Source organism: Betta splendens, chromosome 2, assembly GCF_900634795.4.
Source record: "Betta splendens chromosome 2, fBetSpl5.4, whole genome shotgun sequence".
NCBI lineage: Eukaryota > Metazoa > Chordata > Actinopteri > Anabantiformes > Osphronemidae > Betta > Betta splendens.
Window position 1 is genome coordinate 18,350,666 of NC_040882.2, and position 19,038 is coordinate 18,369,703.

General features: G+C 47.2%; 1 protein-coding gene across 1 annotated transcript in view; it reads right to left on the reverse strand.

Annotated features, from left to right (window-relative positions):
- Nucleotides 1–609: 609 nt before the first annotated feature.
- The window catches only part of trpc5a (transient receptor potential cation channel, subfamily C, member 5a), a 72,726-nt gene continuing 54,297 nt past the window's right edge, over nucleotides 610–19,038 (reverse strand). The window contains exons 12-18 of the mRNA XM_029141597.3: nucleotides 17,602–17,802; nucleotides 16,642–16,763; nucleotides 12,151–12,346; nucleotides 11,844–12,053; nucleotides 9,283–9,324; nucleotides 7,330–7,419; nucleotides 610–5,611 (exon numbers count right to left, since the gene is read on the reverse strand). Coding sequence (XP_028997430.1) covers nucleotides 4,583–5,611; nucleotides 7,330–7,419; nucleotides 9,283–9,324; nucleotides 11,844–12,053; nucleotides 12,151–12,346; nucleotides 16,642–16,763; nucleotides 17,602–17,802 — 1,890 coding nt within the window. The 3' untranslated portion in view covers nucleotides 610–4,582. The remainder of the gene's footprint in view (nucleotides 5,612–7,329; nucleotides 7,420–9,282; nucleotides 9,325–11,843; nucleotides 12,054–12,150; nucleotides 12,347–16,641; nucleotides 16,764–17,601; nucleotides 17,803–19,038) is intronic.

Below are 19,038 nucleotides of genomic sequence, written 5' to 3' on the forward strand. Positions count from 1 at the left end.
AAAGAGAAGCGAGCCCTGGATCTGAAGTAGCACGTGGACATGCAAAGATCATGAAGTGCAACACGAGTGAATCCTATAACTCCTGCTACGTATGACCTGGTTTCCACGAACGGTCTTTGGTGTTGGAAACCTCATCGTCACAGCTTTATGATGAGGCACTTTCTTCAGTCCCGCTGCACTTGCTCCGTCGGAGGAGACAGACTCGACTGCTTGTCAATTAAAGCTCAGAGCAAGTCCTCGGCTCCCGATGCATCTAAAAATAACCTGACCTTCAGAGCTGAGGCAGATTAATCATGTGTTCTTGTTAAAAGTCATTTTTGTCATGCTGCTTTAAATGAATAAAGTAGAGAGAGGGGCGGGAGCTGGGCTCCAGACAAAAGTGGAGATTCAGAATAGAAGTTAGAGGAAGGAGCGACACGTCACTGCTCAGAGACAGACGCGTGTCCACTGGGGCTCAGTCTCAGCTCTCACAAGGTTTGTGTTGGTGCTGGATCAGAACAAAAGGGTTGCGACGGCTGCTCCTGGCTCGGTACCAGCGAGAGCAGGCCGGACCGGCTCGCACGCGATCACACCATCCACCGCCGCAGCACAAACAGACCCACAACACCCTGTTTTCTAAGGATGCCTTTATTAAAGAGTCAACATGCGCTAGCCGTCCGCTTCTAGAAAAATAACACAGTCATACATTCACCCATGTGGAAATCCAAAGTATAAAGGAAAACAAGGACAGGTTGTTATTCTTAAAGCTTAAATCCCTTTAGAAGGTGAGGGGGGAACCTGAACGATGCCGTATATGAGTGTTGTGTACGCAAGTGTGATGAGTAGCTGGACCAATGAAACGACACGGAGGTGCAGCTGGTGATGAGATGCGATCGGTGGTTTCACAGAGAAAAGCATCAGCGAGTGTGAACCTCAGTCCATCGGATCTACAACAGCAGACGGGGCTGTGGCCTTGAAGGCAGGACTGATAGGGCTGTGTGTGTGTGTGTGTGTGTGTGTGTGTGTGTGTGGGGTCGTTAAAGTGGACTGGAGGTTCAAGCCGTCTCACACAATTTACAGTCAAACTGCAGCTGGTCGGCGGTCGTAGGTGAGTGTGAATAATGCATGAGCGCAACCTTGTGCCTCTGCCCTCCGCGCTCCGCTGTCCGTTCACATCAACGCGCGTCCCGTGCGTGTAAACGTTGTCCCAGAAACACCAGCATCTCCCTGAACCAGGCTAACGTGAGACACACACACACACACACACACACACACCGCATCATACCGTACGCGCCTCGTCTACGTGAACGCAGATCAATCAGCGACTCTACAGATTAATTATGGATTTTGGCTGGATCAATGATCCCTGCAGCAGGTTAAACAGGCCCACAGGGGGCTCAGAGAGGTAGGACCTGCATTGATCCCTCTGATTGATTATCAGTCATCTGTGTGTCTAACAGTACGTGTGTCCCTACAAGTCCCGGGTTATTATGCGTGTGTGTTGACCTTTCAGCAAACACACGACAGCCGAAACTTTATTAATTGAAGCATTATTTGAATTAATCACCGGTGCTCTGTCAGCATCTCTACATTCACCTGACAGTGTTTTGAATGAGACGTTAAACATGAGGTGGACGTGCCCATAAATCATGTTACTGTACGGTGAACCATTACTCATTCACTGCAGTAAATGTAATAATGCCACAGTGTATGACATCAGCGCATCTAATACTGAGTTTGTCTTATTTATGTATTTGCGTGATCACCCTTTTAACCGCGGGTCTTAAACATTCATTAATCTGCTGTAGCCGTGTGGTCATTGTGCTTACAACACTCTGGCCTCTAACACGCTGCTTCCATGTGCAGACTCCGTGGGAACAGGTGATCGGTGACTTCACTGTTCCCCTGAGGCTTTGCTTGGCTTTCATCCGTTGAAAATAGAAAAATAGGTGTTTGGTAAAATTCTCTTCTCCTCAGCTGGTACCTGTTCAGATAATACTCTTGTGTACAGGACAATAGCCTGTGCGTGTGTAATGCATATTGCGAGTTTGATAGTGGGTTGTGTGGAGGAAATCTGCGAGGGTCGTGTCCAGACCACGGTGATGTAGTCCAGCTCTGACACTCTTATGATTCAAAGCTGTATCTGCGATTGTAAGAACTCAATGGGACTGAGTGACTCCTGCGGCCTGCGTTTGTATGTGCACTAGGCAGACATAGTCTGTGCTGTTTACTGTAGGCTGGTAAAGGGACAACCTCTTCACTGAACTGGGTCCAATTTGGCCCCAGATTTGATATAAATGCATGAATCCAAGTTTCCATGTTTCCATGTGAATGTTGTGGCTGAAGGTCAGGTAGGTTTGGTCCAGGACTCCATGTCCTTCATGTCCCGCATCATGTTCCTCTAAACAAAGGTGTTACTCCTGACGCAGCAGCTTAAGGACGGTCTGATTCTGTGTCTGATTCTGAGTCCTGTGGGACCGAGCGTCTCAGCCTCCACTGGTTTTGATCCTCTGATGTGCCAGTCCTCCATTTTTCAGGAGCCTGGTAAGAAACAATAATGAAGTCATCCCCTCCCCCCTCTCCTGCCCTGAGTCATCCGTCTCATGAATCAGCACTTTCCGGTGTTTTAAATCATTAGATATTTAGTTTTGCCTTACGGTTTAATTCCTCCATGCAGATTAAATGTGATTTCTCTCCTTAACTGAACTGAAATCAATACACTTCCTCAGACTTAGCAAAACGACCAGACCATTGATTTATTAAAAGCCTGGAGTCCTTCAGGGGATCATGGGATAATTTAAAAGTTTTTGATCTAAATGCTATTTTACATTTTCATATGATGAATACGTTCTTAAATTCCTTTAAATGTTTTTTACCATTTTAATATGCAGCCGCATGCACTTCCACATACTTGTTGTTCTCTGTTGCTGATGGGACGCAGATGGAAAGCCTTCATTGTTTTAAATGCAATAGAGATGAACGCCATCACTAACCGCTGAGCCGCAGCACCAGGATGCCCAGTAGCTTCCTGTGAATGTGACATCATGATTACAGGATGCTGAGCGACTAGTCAAATCTCCATGGTTACGGCATGACATGTGGGCCATTGATTCATGGACGGGTTGAGGGTCTTTGCTGCTGTCGCTGTCAAGCGAGGTCACAGCCTCTGCTGGACAGACCAGCAAGTGTGTGTGTGTGTGTGTGTGTGTGTGTGTCTATGCACAGTGTCGGGGGGAAAGGAAAATGGAAAACGGGAGAAATGGAAAATGGGATGTACAATAAGAAGATCCAACGATCGAGGGATCTCAAGGGGTAAAACATTTGGCCTGGAGCTACTCATCACACTATCTGATAATCCCAGTGTGTGTGTGTGTGTGTGTGTGTGTGTGTGTGTGTGTGTGTGTGTGTGTGTGTGAGCTGCAGGTTTTTGATCAAACATGCATAATTTCTCTGTTTCACTGCTGACAGTCGTACATTAACCAGAGTAATATTCAACAGCCTCTGTTCATGCCACCCTTTTGAAGTCGCCGCGACGAGCGACTTCGGAAAAAAATAAAACCGTGATGAAACTCTGGTGAAATTTCCCTTTAGAACAGATTTTTCCCAGACAGAAAGGCAAACTAGTCCCTGTGTCTTTCTCGGCGTCTCCGTTCTCCCTTCATTACTTTTCTATTGCTTTCCGTCATACCTTCATTTCCCTTTGCATACATTTGTCATTCAGCTCCTTCCCACTCTTCTGTTCCTGCCTCGTTCCTTTCCCTTAATTTTCCCACACATTCATCCATCCACCATCTTCTCCACACAATGAATTTCACCATATATTATTAATTCATCAGGATAAAGTGTACTTATTAAGGAAGAGCTGAACGAGAAGCCAGAATATTGTTGGCAACTCAAATAGAAGCAAACACAGTCTTTAGAAACCAGTATAATTCATTATTATTATTATATTTGTTATTATTATTACTAGTAGTAACTGTAATAAGGATAAAATAAAGTTCCTTGGCCCTTGTTGATGCAGAGAGAGAGGGTGCAGACTATTAAGAGCAGAGCAATGGTTTCATGCTGATCCCGCTGAGTAAAATCCTCCAAACTGCAGAGCTGAAGCAGATTATTCCTCCCGTCCTCGTAGTTTTGCTGATTTTGAAGTAGTCACATTTGACGCGAGACCATTTCCTTTCAGTTCATTATGTTCCGCAGAACAGTGGCTCCATTAAACCTCCAGTGGTTAGATTCCTCATTTGAAGGTCTGGACTTCGGTTAAAGGGAAAGTCGGCATATTGTCTTTGAAACCGCACAGGGACTTTATTTCCATTGCGAAATGTTACTTTGGCTTCTTGTAATTTGATAATAATTACGTTTCATAATCTCAGAGAGGAAACGCGAGCGCTTTCCTTTCTAAACCTTCTAAACCACCGCCACCTGCCGCTCCAGGATGCAGATGCTCCCACCGATCCGCTCCGTTGCATACTCCAACTGCAGAGTCTTGTCTCCGGGTCGCCCCCCCCCCCTCCTCTCTCTCCGTCGCTCTTCCTCTGCACGTGTTCATCCGTTTCGCAAACGAAGAAAAGAAAAAAAACAAACAGTTTGGCAACGGTCTCTCCTACAGTTGCGTCGTCACCGAGTCCTCTATGACATCACAGTTGTCCTCTATGACGCTGTCGCACGGCCCCACCCACCCGCCCATCACCATCAGCCCCCCCCCTCCGTCCCCCCCGGCGACGCCGCGCTCCCCCGCGCCCCCGATGCCGCCGACCTGGAAAACGTCCTCGCTGGAGTCCAGGAGGCGCGAGCTGGACTCGGACATGTTGGAAGCACAGTGCAGGGATTGGCAGGGGCACGGGGGCGGGAGGGGCAGCGTCAGCAGCGAGTCCCGCCCGTTGGTTCGCCGCGGCGAGAAGGACGCGTTGCCGATGTCGACCGAGCGGCCCACCTCATTGAGGCGCGTCTCGCTTCTGGTCACGTCGCTGAGTCCAAAGTCGGAGCGGCTGTGGCTCCCCAGGGGGCGGAGCAGCCCGTCGGAGATGGTGTAGGAGGGCGGGGACTGGAGGGGGAGGGGCATGGGCGGAGCGCGGCGCTTGGAGCGGGAGAACAGGTAGGAGAGGCGCTTGAACGAGTCCGTCTTCGTCCGCGGCGCCGACAGGCGCTGCAGGCGGCTCCGCGTGCGGGCGAGCGACGACGACAGCGCCGAGGAGAAGGAGGACGACGGCGAGGGGAGGGCGGCGGTGGAGGACGGGGAGATGACCGCTGTCTTCAGCCCGTTGCTCTTTGGTTTGCCCTCCTCCTCCTCCTCCTCCTCCCCCCACACAAGGCCCTCCTCCAGCTCCCCCTCCTCCCCCTCCTCCCCCTTCTCGCCCCGGGTCATGCCTGAAATGGAGCGCACCAAGGCAGAGACGCCGAGCGTCGGTGTGGGCCCGACGTCGTCCTCCAGCGGCGTCATGAAGGTCACGCCCTTCGACCTTTGACCTCCCACTCCACCAATGTCCCCTGATTCGCTGTCGTCCTCTGAGGCCATGGCACCGTCGTCTTTCACCGTCTCGCTGGAGGAGGAGTAGTGGCGCCGAGGAGGACGCCGGTTGCCGAGTAAATCCAGGACCTCGTAACGAAAGCTGGAAATGTCCTGTTTCAACTCCTGTAAAGAGACAAAGACAGAGCTGAGGTGAACTAAAAAGTAATTATTGGTGAAACCCTAACTTTAAATGAATTTAAAAAAAGAAACTGAAAAGAACACAAGTATTAAAACCTTAAATAAAGTCATTATTGGCACAAAATCCACTGAAGAGAGGAAAACAAAAACAAATATCATCATAGATTTCCTTTGAAAACATTGAGCCATCAAACGCATTCACACTCTTTCATCAAAGACGCTGTGAAGTTTATTTTAAAGCTTTATAAATGTCTGCAACTGAGTAACTGAGCAAAGGAAGGGTGAGGAGGGGAAGTTAGCAGTAGTCAAAGCACTCATTTTGTCGGAGCAGAGGGTGTAGAGGAGGGTAAGGACTCTGGAGAAGGACGGTGGAGAGGTGAAGAGTCAAAAGATTTACTGAGTGGATAAGTGGAGGGAGAGAGAGAGAGAGAGGGAGGAAGAGAGAGAGAGAGAGAGAGAGAGGGAGAGAGAGACAGAGAGAAGAGAGCGGAGGCGAGCAGAGGACGAAGAGAGAGGAGGAGGGAGAGCCGGAGAGAGAGCAGAAGGAGACGCAGTCTCGGAAGGGAGTGCCGTAGAAGTGGAAGAGGAGAGGAGAGAGAGAGAGAGAGAGAGAGAGAAAGAGAGAGAGAGAAAGAGACTCGCTTTACAGTACCACAAGAATAGAGTTGTTAGTGGCTGGGTGAGAAACTGTACAATTCAGTGAAGTGCAGATAAAAGTGAGGCTGTTTTTTTTCTAAATGTTGGGTAAAAACTCAGCAGCGGATGCATCTTGAGTCAATTTCCAGCAAGTTATGTTTTTAACTGTAGGATGGAAGGCACATAACAGCAGGTGGATGTCCATCAGCTGTTACCCTGTGATGGAGGGATCCTTCATTATGCTGCCTGTTCCTCTGAGCTCATGTTTAGCCTCACCAGCAACTTTCATGCAGCATTTAATGTTTTCATAGGAAATTAAGAAATGATACTGGATCCAAATACTGTACACATCATGACTATTATTACTATTTAACAGATGAGCACCCACATGTACTGTATAAACACACTCGCCCCCAGTGTGGATGCGATTATATCCAATGTGCACCTGATGTTTTTGCATCGAAAAGCCCAAAGGAATGTTTCTACTTCAAAGGCCACGCTGGGCTCCAGAGGCATCATGGGAAACAGACTCAGGAGCTAATGGAGCTCAGAATAATTCACAGATCTGAACGTTTGGAAAAAGCAAAGCGCTCTCCTCCAGGATGATCACCGTGCTGTCGATTTTGGGCCGATAGGGGGAAGGAGTGCTCGTCAGCAGGTGGTAGATATTAAAAATCTTTAAAGACATTTCTCCTGTAATAAAAAGAATCTTTGCCTGTGGTAGCAACAAACGCTACGCTGTTTATAGTGGCGCCCGCGCAAATAAAGGCTCGCTGAGCACCTGATGTTTCTGCACTTTCAGTTTAGATGTTATTATCATTTTATTCCCTCAGTCCACAGACAGATGGTCATCCTGACACAATGGGCTTCTCCATTTTCCACTAACACTCCATCGTTACATGTATGTTCCCTCGCTGTTTTCCTCCCTCTCCTTCTACAGGCATCCTGTTATTACTGTTGGTGCCTGATTCTACTGGAAGTTCCTTCTATTAAAGGGAGTGCTCCTCCCCACTGGTATCTGGTGCTGACGAGAAACCCTACGGTGTGAGGCAGAAGTCGCCGCCCACCTTGAAGTTCTCCTCCGTCAGTCCTTCGTCTGTCTTGGCGCTGCGTATCATGGCTGCAACGTACCTCTTCACCAGGTTCCGGATCACTTCCTGTTGAAGAAGAGACCACCGTGATTATACCACGCTTGTCTTATTATTTAGGTTGTTTTAGTCTGGTCCAGATGTTGCATTCAAAGCCAGTGGGCACATCTGAAAATGTTCCATCAATGTTCAGACTCATTAAATGAGAGCATGTGTATCTGTAGAGAAGCCTGTGCAGGAAACCAGCACTACTTGTGCTGAACTTGTACCAGTAGAAACGTTTACACCTTGTAAGTTACCTTTTTTTCTTCTTGGACTGGAAATGTACTCAGTCTAAACATTTGATATATATTTGTCTTCTTAATAATCACCCAGTGAAGCAGGTGACCCTCACTGATTTATAGACCAAAGACAAATTCACCAGCATTTGGCGTTTAGTGGGTGGTAATTCAAACCCTGACACGCTGCAGCACACACACACACACACACACACACACACACACACACACACACACACACACACACACACACACACACACACGCTGCATCCTCCCACAGTCAACACCTGTGACTGCCAAATAGGACGGCCTGGCATGCTGTCACTCTCCGCCTCTGCTCACACACTGTTAAAGTAAAGGACAGATCCCTACGACGGTCCTTAAAAACATGGACGCATATCAAAGCAATAATCAGCCCTGCCAGATCCAAACTACTGCCGTCCCTGTGTTCGTAGCTGGCGCCGGTACTGAGGTGTCAAAATGCAAGAGCTCTGTCTCGCTTGATTTGCTGTTCTGATTCTCCTGTAAATGGACAGCAGAATAACCATGATGGCTGCCAGGAACTGTTTAGTGCATTGGACAAGCAGCTCCCAGTTCTTTCTCTCTCAGTTTAACTTATATGCATTACTGAAAAACCCACTCATGATTCATCTTTATGGCGACTGTCAAATCTTGTGCTACTGCTGTTTCTGCTGTAACTTCAAGGTAAAGATTAAACCCTACTACACAAATGGAAACAATCATGGAGCTTTGTTTATTATGGTGAAACACACTCCTGACCAACCACATTAATGGCAAACCAGTCCCCTTAATGTAACTGGTGATGTTTCAGTGCCTACACGTCCTCATGAGATTAGTGTCATCTGATAGCAAATATGCCTCCTGCCTGAAAAACAGCTAAAAAGTCATTCTTATCCTGGCATTTCATCTTTAACACCAAACTCCGACTCTGAAAAACAGCCGATGAGGCAGAAAAGGCAGTGAACATGTTTTGACTGGGCTGCAGGACATGCATTCTGTCCAGCTTGTAGAAGCATGTGTCTGTGAGAGAGGCCGGGAGCTATGCTGATGCACAGTGGGGGTAAATATGCAGAAAAGCGCTTTATTAGCGCCTGCTGTGGCACAGATTAGTGCCTTTCAACTGTTATGCAAGATGCTGCAGACGTTTGGATTTACACGGAAGACAAAGCAACCTCATGTTCCTCTGGTACATAATGTAGAGCCTCAGCCTCAGGACTCTAGTGGCCGAATCTGCCTGTATATTATTTTGCCTGTTGATGCTGTAGAGCAAAGCTGAAACAGGTTTTTAGCCTCCCTCAGATTTAGTTTTTCCTAATTTTAGGTTCTGCGTCACTTCCTCATATTTCCGGGCTAATACAAAAATGTGGTTTAGCACTAAATCTAAACTTAGCGAGCGGACTGATGCCACCCTGTGCACACTCAGCAGCTCATTTATCTCATTTAACTCAGCAGCTTTTTATCCTAAACCACCAAACAGTGCAGGCTTCAACCTTAGCTGTCCATTTTATTGAACCATGCTTATTTTATTGTTTTTCTTCGTATTCTGGAGCCTCTAGGTGAGAGGATGGTTACACCTGGGACCACGGGGCCACACATGGACCGACAACCAATCCTCCATGGCTGCTGTACTGACCTGGTAATGCTGGTTCTGGATCAGGCTGTCGGCGTGACGCTCCTGCAAAAAAGAACGACAGATCCCATTAAACACATCTTTCAACTCCTCACTGTCATCTTTCGCCCTCTAATTCCATTTACAGCTCAACCAGTGACAGATGTCTTCAGAGTCCACAGTTCGTTGGTGCTGCTGCATAGAGCTAAAACGAAAGAACAGCTACTGTACAACCGGGATCATCTACACTGAAGAGGAGCTGCGTAATGAACTTTCATCATGTTCCCCACTCAAAGTGGATATATAGCATTTTGGAGAGAGAGAGGTTCTGCTCCTCATTTGCATTTCAGGCCTTTAGCTGATGCTCTCATCCAGGATCAGAATCATCTAAGTGACAGATATGGGCAGAAATGCGAGTCTCTTCGCTTTAAAATGCTCTTCTCACCTCATCAGATGACGGCTCCAATTGAATCAAGTGTACTGGGGGCATTAAGGTTATTTTTAGAGAGCTCCAGCTTCAAACCAGACCTACTGTATATAATTCATAGTGTTTTCACTCTGTAGCTCATGCTGATGCCGCAGACCGGGACCCAGCTGAGACAATGTTATTCACACAGCATTTTCTACTTAAATGCTTCACAAAGAAAAAAACAAACAGAAAAATAGTGCATTCAAATCAAACACGAGATGTGTGCATGGCTACAGCTCACGAAGCAGCAGCACCTCCACCACTAAATGACCTCAGGCTGCCTTTTGGTTTGTTGGGTAACTATCACAGTTCTCTGGCTCCATAACAACCATCATATGTGCAGCTCACTGTTCTCTGCTGGCTATTGTTGCAACTTCAAGCTCACTCCAAGACTTTGCAAGGATATTTAACATGGGCTCATAGCAAACACATGTAAATCTTTATGATGCTAAATATAGGGAACGAAAACGCTGAACTTCTCTCAAAAGTTAGAAAGTCCGATGAGTGATTTTTAAAGTCGGTGGTTCAGTTCCATAAAAAAAAAAAACAATCCTTTCCCCTTTAGTTCATCATCTTTGGTTCATAATTAGTTAGTGAGCCCCGTTTACAAAAGGCAGTACTTCACCTCTGTCTCTGCTTCACGTCACGTCCCAGCCTCAGGTTTCTCTCTATAGGGAGGAGAAGAGGAGAGAGAGACAGAGAGGAGGAGGAGAGAGAGAGAGAGAGAAAGAGAGGAGAGAGAAAGAAGAGAGAGAGAGAGAAAGAGAGGGAGAGAAAAGAGAGAGAAAAAGCGAGAGAGAGACAGAGAGAGAGAGAGAAGAGAGAGAAGAGACTCTCTTTCTCTCCCCTCTCTCTCTCTCTCCCTCTCTCTCTCTCCCTCTCTCTCTCTCCCCCTCTCTCTCCCTCTCTTTCTCTCCCTGTCTCTCTCTCTCTCTCCGGCTCCATCGCATCTAACGCTGCCAGGCTGCGTGAACCCATGTGGGCTGGTTGGCTTATATAACTCCGCTGACTTCGGCTGAGGTGAACACGCCAGCTGCATTCAGCGTGTGCGAATATGTGCTTCTGCACTGCTTGCTCACAGCCTCTCTCCAGTTGACTGAGCCGTTTTTACCCACTGATATCTATAGACGCGCAGCTGATGTCTGTCCGTGCGGATGCCTGCGACTTGACAGAGGTTCATCCACTTCATTACTCTTAACTTCAGCTAAAGGTCTATTCTTCCGCCCCGACTGATGTGAGTTTGTGCAGTGGAAGCTGTAGCTCCTTTTTTCCTTCAGCATTAATTATGATTCAGACCCTAACACTTGTGTAATGAGGTAACGTCTCAGCATTAGCGCTTCTGATTACTAGAGGTGATTATACAATCTTTTTTAATATATTTATTGAAGCCAAACAATAAACCATCTACTTAACTGTTGAATGTGATGGTGCTGGCACTTAATTAGACCATCTCAAAGGGTCACCTTGGGTCCCTGGTGCAGTAACAAGGTTGAGAACACCTTATTCTGTGTTAAATTCAAACCCAAGAACCTTTAATAAAAGTTCCACCGTATTTATCGTTCTGTGCATCATTGTAATAATGTGTGTAAAACTGCGGATTAATGTTTGATATTTTTGGTCTTTTCTTTTTTTGTTGGACATTAAACCACAGGCTGAAGTAAATAAAACACATATTGTACCATTTAAAGCGACAGACGCTCAGTTACATAAAAGCTTGCGAATCCTCCGGTGACTTGTTAACATGACGATGGACATATGGCCTTTCAGCCTGGCTGAAGTCTGCGCAGCCTGTGTGGATGACGTCTCGCTCACACACACAGGGCAGCGCCAGAATATTAGGTTACACACAAATAAATAAAACATTAGCACATATTTACGCTTGAGTTTCTGAAGCCAGAGTTTCAGAGTTTTGTCTGCAGCTGCCGTTTGGCGGCCACACATGACTGGGCAGTGGGCAGCTGTTTCCTGTGTCGTTATAATCAATCAAACGCAAATTCAACTTCACATTTGTCAGATGGAGCTGCATCCGTTTTGATGCATTTCGGCCATTTAGTGCAGCAGCTTCTAAGCAGCTTTGATAATATTTGCAAGGTTTTATGGGATCGGTGCAACTTACTGTGAACTCTCTGAGATTTTCACATTTGTGCGTGTCCTCCCCGGGCGGCTGACCACTTCTGCACAGTTTATTGTGGAGCCACCTGAGCAGGTACCAGAAGGACTTGGGGCTGGGGATGATGTTGAAGGGAGGCGGGAGGGTGCCGCCCTCGTCGAAGTAACTCATCCAGAGTTTGGTGCGTGCAAACTTCCACTCGATGTCCGCGTGGTCCTACAGGACGGCAAGTGGGCGAATTTCACTCTAGTTTCAGTGTCTTAAAATCAAACCCCAATCAAACTTAGTGTGAGACACTGTTCAGATGACTCACAGCGATGAGCTGGTAGGAGTTGTTCATCATGGCAATCAGCATGTTGAGCAGAACCACCAGAGAGATGACGTTGTACGTCCCGAACATGGTCGCCCCGACGAACTCCGTGAACTCGTGCCGGGCCTTCACATTGGTAACGTAGAGGTTTAACAGCCCGAATATGGACCAGAACAGTGATTGAAGAGTCTCAAATAACCTGGGGGCAAATAGAGAGAGAGGGAGTTTCACCTTTTCTTGAGAAAAGAGAAACGTGACTTAAAATAAAACTATTACCAATATTTTGGTTCATGGTGATGTATGTATTTCATCATAATAATGATTATTGGCAAGATGCGCATCCACATGGCAACAGAATACATGGATGAAAGACAGATTTAGTGCAACTACACGAGGAGACAAAACCGACATCAGCATCAAGACACAGTGATGCTTTTTATCACGTCTTCCCTTTAAAGTGCCTGTCGTGACTCGGATACTTTCGGGCGTGTGCTGCTGAACACACAGACAGAAACCATGCTTAAACATGGCGGGACTTTTCACAATGTGCACCTCGCTAAGCAGAAACGAGCACAACGGAAACGGTGCGGCTCCCGCTGGGAGCACGGTCGACTTCAGCGCCGCACGACGGCGCCTTTCAGCCCAAAGCTGGCAGCGCGCGACAGCAGCAGGGTTTAGTGCAGCTCTGTGCAGACCCTGAGACGGAAGGACCCCACAGATGCTGACTATGCACTTTTTGGTCCGTATGTGGTGCAGCCTGAGTCTGGAGCGGCCAAACGGCACAAGCCACCAGCTGACGGATGCTTCCTCTGTCGGCCCGGATCTGCTTCTACCTCAGTCTGTTTCTCACATTCCCTCTCTCCGCTTCATCCACTCCTCTTTCTCCATCTTCCAGTTCCAACTGTGACGCATGACCTCCTTTTCCTCTCTTTATCTTCGCCCATCTCGCCTCTCCTCACTCTGTCACTTTGCCCCCCCCCCTCAGCTCATGTCTCCTCTCTCTCCGCTTCTGCTGGTGTGACAGACACAGTTACAGCACGGTTATTGAATTTTTGATGAAGCAACAATTGGTAGCGGCCGACACTACATCATAAGAATGAAGGAGAGGGAGAGAGCAACAGAGAGGTTTTGTCTGCAGGGTGTTATGTTTGCGCTGCCATAAAATATTCAGCACCATTTATTGTGATTTCAGTGTCATTTAGGCGCGTGTGCTGCTATACGGTGTGTGAATGATCACTGCATCAGTCAGTGCTGAGCACGTCTGCCCGCGTACATACAGTACTATGTTTGCATACGTGTGTCCTGCTGTGGATTTAGCACGAGGCGAGTGTGTAAATGAAGGGAGGGGGGAGGGGCTGAATCAATGATGAATGAAGCAACCAACCGTGATATTGCGTCGAAGTTATGAAACAAGACAGAGGGAAGAAGGACGGGGGGGAAAAAGAGAATCAGGGAAATGAAGCGATAGAAAGGAGGGCGGGTTTAAACGAAGAACTAGTCTCCTCGTTAAGCACGTTTCAGATATTTCTGCTACGCATAATTATTCTTTGACTTTTCTTCTGTTCGCTGTTAGTGTGCCCTTGTCGTTCTCCATTTGCCTTTCTCCTCGTTTCTTCTCTCCTCCTCTCGCCCATCTCTCGTTCCGCTAAGCCGAGTCATAAACTGAGATAAACTACAGCTGATCCTCGCAGCCGCTCAGTCTTTTCACGGTTATAGTTGTGCAGCTGTGTGGGAGGCAGGAGGCAGCAGTGAGAAAGTCTGTGTGTGTGTGTGTGTGTGTGTGTGTGTGTGTGTGTGTGTGTGTGTGTGTGTGTAGCTGGCAGACCAACAGCATGCATTTAAATCATTCCAGCCTATAGTGCTTATCTTACTTATGAATATTTAGTACATTCTGTTTGTGTGTGTGTCGTCTTGACACTAATGCACACACACTTCAGCCTGCTGTGATTATGACCGTCTGCCCTCCACAAGCTAAAGTGACTCTGATCAAGACTGTCGCTGCAGTTTATTATTATTATTATTATTATTATTATTATTATTATTATTATTATTATTATTATTATTATTATTATTATTATTATTATTATTATTATTATTATTATTATTATTATTATATTTGCACCATCATTAAACCGCTGCCAGTCCTGATTTGTCTCAAGGATGTGTTTTGTGTTGTGGTTAAACTGCTCTCTGTCACTTCCACACGGTCTAATCCGCTGCAGCATCACTCGACACCACATTAAACACCATCAACTTAAAGAATGGAGGTTTTAATGAAATGTAGTCGCTGTGAGTGCATTGCATTGACCTAGATGGAGCTAATAAACAAGCAGCTGAGGGTAGTCTAGGGGAGAAACACTTACACAGCAGTCCTTTCACTTTGATTTATAATTAATTGATAACTGGCTAAACCAGACGCAGACCAAAAAACCAGCTGAAGGAAACTCGGTCCTGGTTCAGACCCTCAGACCATCAGCTGGCTGGATATGTGTCAAATGTGGGTTAAAGGCCCAGCGGGACATGTTGTCTGGCAAATCTGAAACCCAGGAACACCCACGCTAAGAGGAAGATAGACAGAGAAAGTGTGCAGAGATGGAGAAATAGAGGCGTGTGTAGGAAGCATTCATAGGAGTTTGCAGAGAGCGTTTGTCTGAAGGCAAAGCAAAGGGAGAGTGAGGTTAGAGACAAACAGCATGAGCGACACCGCGCGCGATGCAGAGCGATCTAACACATTAATGGTGATAAGTGTGTGTGAAGAACAGATGAGCGGCAGGAGGGGGGGGGGGGGGGGGTGCAGCGGGGAGACACCTGAGCAGAAACAGGAAGCGATCCTGCAAAATAACTCATAAACGCCGATAAGCACGTGTGAACAGCGAAGGAGCTGGCAGGATGCAGAGCTCCGACGCGCCGGAAACAATCCCTGCATTGTACATTCATGAATGCCGATGCAGCCTGCGCTGCCCGTGGGGCTGCCATCGCTCTGTTTGCATAATGCGTCATCCCAGCCGCCGCGGTCTGCTCGCTCATTTAGCTCCAGCGTGAGGCTGATGTCTCTGCTGCGAACTCTGATCCACCGGCAACATGTCGAGGCCGATACGGAAACCGGGAATCTAAGCGGTTCTGGGTCAAAATCTGTGTGTTTGTGTGTGTTTTAGCAGCTTCTGTATTTGCATTATATAATACAGTGAGGTAATATTGAGTCTACAGTCTGATATATAGAAGCTATAAATCCAGTGGTGATGGTTTTAATTATAGATTTAATTCATAGATATAATAATGAAAGTGGTTGTATTTTTGGGAGGATGTCATACAGTATAAATAGCCCAAGGAGGCATTGGAACATTCGATTAGATAAACTACTTCGCTCCTCTCTCCAAAGCTCGTTCCGACAGCGTGCGCTCCGTGCGGAGCAGCACATCGCGGCCACGCCGTCCCTCTGCCGGCGGGTCCGTTGGGCTGCAGCACGGCGGTGCGCTTAGGAGGGGGGGTCGACAGTTTCACAGCCAAATCCATAATCGTAAAAAAAAAAATAAAACGCCCGTGGGATGAAGAAATGTATGTAAAGGAGCAGAGGAGAAAAGGCTTTTCTGTGTAGAATGTAATGAATGTACAGCAGCAGCAGATATGATTGTTCCTGTTGCCAAATGTTCTTTCTCTGGTTCTTGTTTTCTCTTATAGTCTCTGAGCTTCATTTGGGTTGTAGTGACACATAAGAACGCACCCAAAGCAAAGCAGTATGATATTCTGATGATTACAGAACTGTCTTAGCATAAAGATCCCATTTTACCGCTTTAATTAGAACAGGCACATTTTATGGTTGAAAGTGTGATCTGCCGTTCGTGCATCTGCACAGTCCCATCGTCTGAAGTGCTCTACTGTACAGGGATCGATTTCAAGTCAATACAGCTATTATCTAAAACAAACCACACGCCCCATCAATATTCAGGCCACTGACTCAGCTCGGCTCGCGGGCTGCCTCCCTAAGCGAAGGAACGGTGTGCGTGCGAGCGTGTCGCAGAGCCGACGCTCAAACTTGGCCTCTCAATGAGCTGAACCCCGGCTTGTTTCTCCTCATTCGCAAATCCGCCCGCTTCACAGACAAAAAGACCAAAAAAACGGAGAAAAACGCGACGCATTAATATTCTCCTCGCCGGCCGCGGCTGCCTGAGCTGCAGCTCGACGCTGAGAATCGTTTCCATATCATCATGCAGCGCAATGAGGCGCGAGAGCGCGTCAGATCAACAGCAGGAGCCGGGTTGAGGTCAAAGATTCAATTGTGGTCGGGGCTGAACTTCAAGACACGCAACTGACAACAAAATGGCCTGAATATCATCCATTCACAGCATCTGACGTCTGATGATGAGGCGAATGACGTGCTTTTGCTATTTGTGGTAACGACAGAGATTTTAATTTGAAGCTCTCATCTCCACTAGAATCTATGAAACCTTGAGCGTAGCAGCCCTCATGCCCATGGACGCGCGGTACAGGACTCACGTTGAGAAGGCGTTGTTCTGCCTCTCACAGCGGATGCCTTTGCAGTTGTTGGGCTCCTCCGACGCCTTGGTCTCATAGTAGAAATACAGCTGGTTCAGACCATTGGCAAACGCCAGCAGGACCTACAGACGGGATGAAACAGTACATTACAATCAGTCATTCTTGACTAAACGGTGTCATTTGTCCGAGCCCCTTGGCCTCCTGCTCATTTTTAAACACAGCAGAAGCACTGTGGTGTTTTGCTGTATATGGTTTCTATGCCTCAAGCTCACTGGGGTTGATTTTAGTACTTCAGGGAGCTAGACAATTCACACGAGGGCTGAGCTGTGGGTTAGGAGTTCCCCTGAGAAGGAACTAATGAGTTCTGAATGTAATAAAACAGGCCTGTGATGTCTTCCTACCAACAGTAAAGCACACAGCGTGCTGAGGACTTGTTTGCTTTTACGATGATCAAAGATAGTTGAGAGAGTCAAAAAAAGAAATACACACTTTAACAAGGGTTAAAACCTGGGGACACAGAATAAAGACGTCCTTGTGTTCCTCAGTCTGTCCATTTGCTTGTTTGAACTCAGACCTGTTTTATTGCTCACACTCATGTCAATGCCCTCCTTAAATATTGACTCATAACGAAAATTTTAAAATATATTCTATTTGTTGAAATAAAAACCCTTGACTTTCCACTGACCCCAGTTCTGCCAATACTCTGCGATGACAACAAGCTCTCTGTGTGAAATACAGTCTCACAGAGGAACCAGAGCCACATATTCAAGTGGCCAAGATTTGAAATGAAATAAAATCTGGTCGCTGATTCCTCAAAATATCGGATGGGAGGCAAATCACTCCTGTCGCGTTCCCAGCGTTCCCAGTAGCGCCTCGATGATCAGTGACAGATGCCAGTACTGAGTGGGGAGCGTCAAACCTCCAGAACGGCGTTCGCACGCGAGGGGGGTATTATCTTACCAGACAATAAATGAAGAGAAACTTGAGGATGTCCAGCAGCATCCTCCCTAATGAGATCTGCAGGGGCCCCAGGTGGGAGTTCGCCGTGAAGAGCGAGATGAGCCTGAGCGAGCTGAAGATGTTGGCAATGGCAAACAGAGCCTCAGCTATTAGCGTCGGATGCCACATCTCCCACTCCTCCCGCGGCCGAGAGGAATTGTACTGGGGGAAAGGAAGAGAGACAGAAGCCAGTGTTCAGTGTGCTGACAGAGCAAAGGGCTGTTAATGGGTTGCTTCAGAAGAGAAACAAACTGCTGGGATCACACCGTGCACCTACATGCGCTGACTGTACTATGGGACTTCACCAGAGCCCTGTTGCAAAGCAGCAAAATCAACGAATGTCCCAAAACGCAGAGCAGAGGGTGCAGTAACTTCATCAAATATTAAAACCTCCTGCGTTTGCTGTAGACTTATGATAAAACAACGCCGTGCTCAGGATGGATTAAACTACTGTATATATTGTGCCCGGAGGAACTGATGCTGTATGTGAGGGAGGAAACGTGCTTTAAGACAGCTGATCTGATCAACACATGCACAACACCTGCACACTCTCCCTCCGTCACGTTACTCAACCACATGGAGCACAGTGGCTTTCCTGCTTCATAGTTTACTTGTTTTATAAACCCAACACAGTTCACGGTGTTGCAGAGACAGTGTCCTCCCTCGTGACGTCCTCCAGCTTTTCCCCTCGCACCCATTTTACCCCGAACGCTCTCCTGCTCTCCGTGTCTATCACTTGTCCTTCTCTGCCAATCTCAGCCCTTCGCCCGTAGCCCTTGTTTTTTTCCAGCTCCCTCCCAGTCGTCCAGCGGTGACATTTTCTCCCTCCATCCTCCTGCACGTCTCTCTCAGTTGTCTCATGCTCGGCTTCCTCCTCATTCAAAATTCAGCCATTAGACTTTCACAAGACTTCTGTCTTGTTAACTCTGCTTCTATTAGCATTCCCCATACGCACGCACGCACACACACACACACACACACACACACACGCGCACACACGCACACACACACACACACACACACACACACACGCGCACACACACACGCACGCACACACGCACACACACACGCGCACACACACACGCACGCACGTGCACACGCGCGCACACACACACACACACGCACACACGCACACACACACACTGTCGCACCTTTAGGCAGATGCATTTGGTCTCAAACACACACAATGACAGAACAAAACACTTTCTAATCTCTCCACAGCTTTTTCATACCTTCACATATGTAACAGGGAACGATATATATTGTGTCAATAGCTGCATTCAATGTCTTCTGTATATTTGTGTTGTCTGTGTTGTTTTCCTGTGTCATTTTCACACATGGTTGCAGGTGAGTCTGGACACACAGTATACATTTTTTATATATATATATATATATATA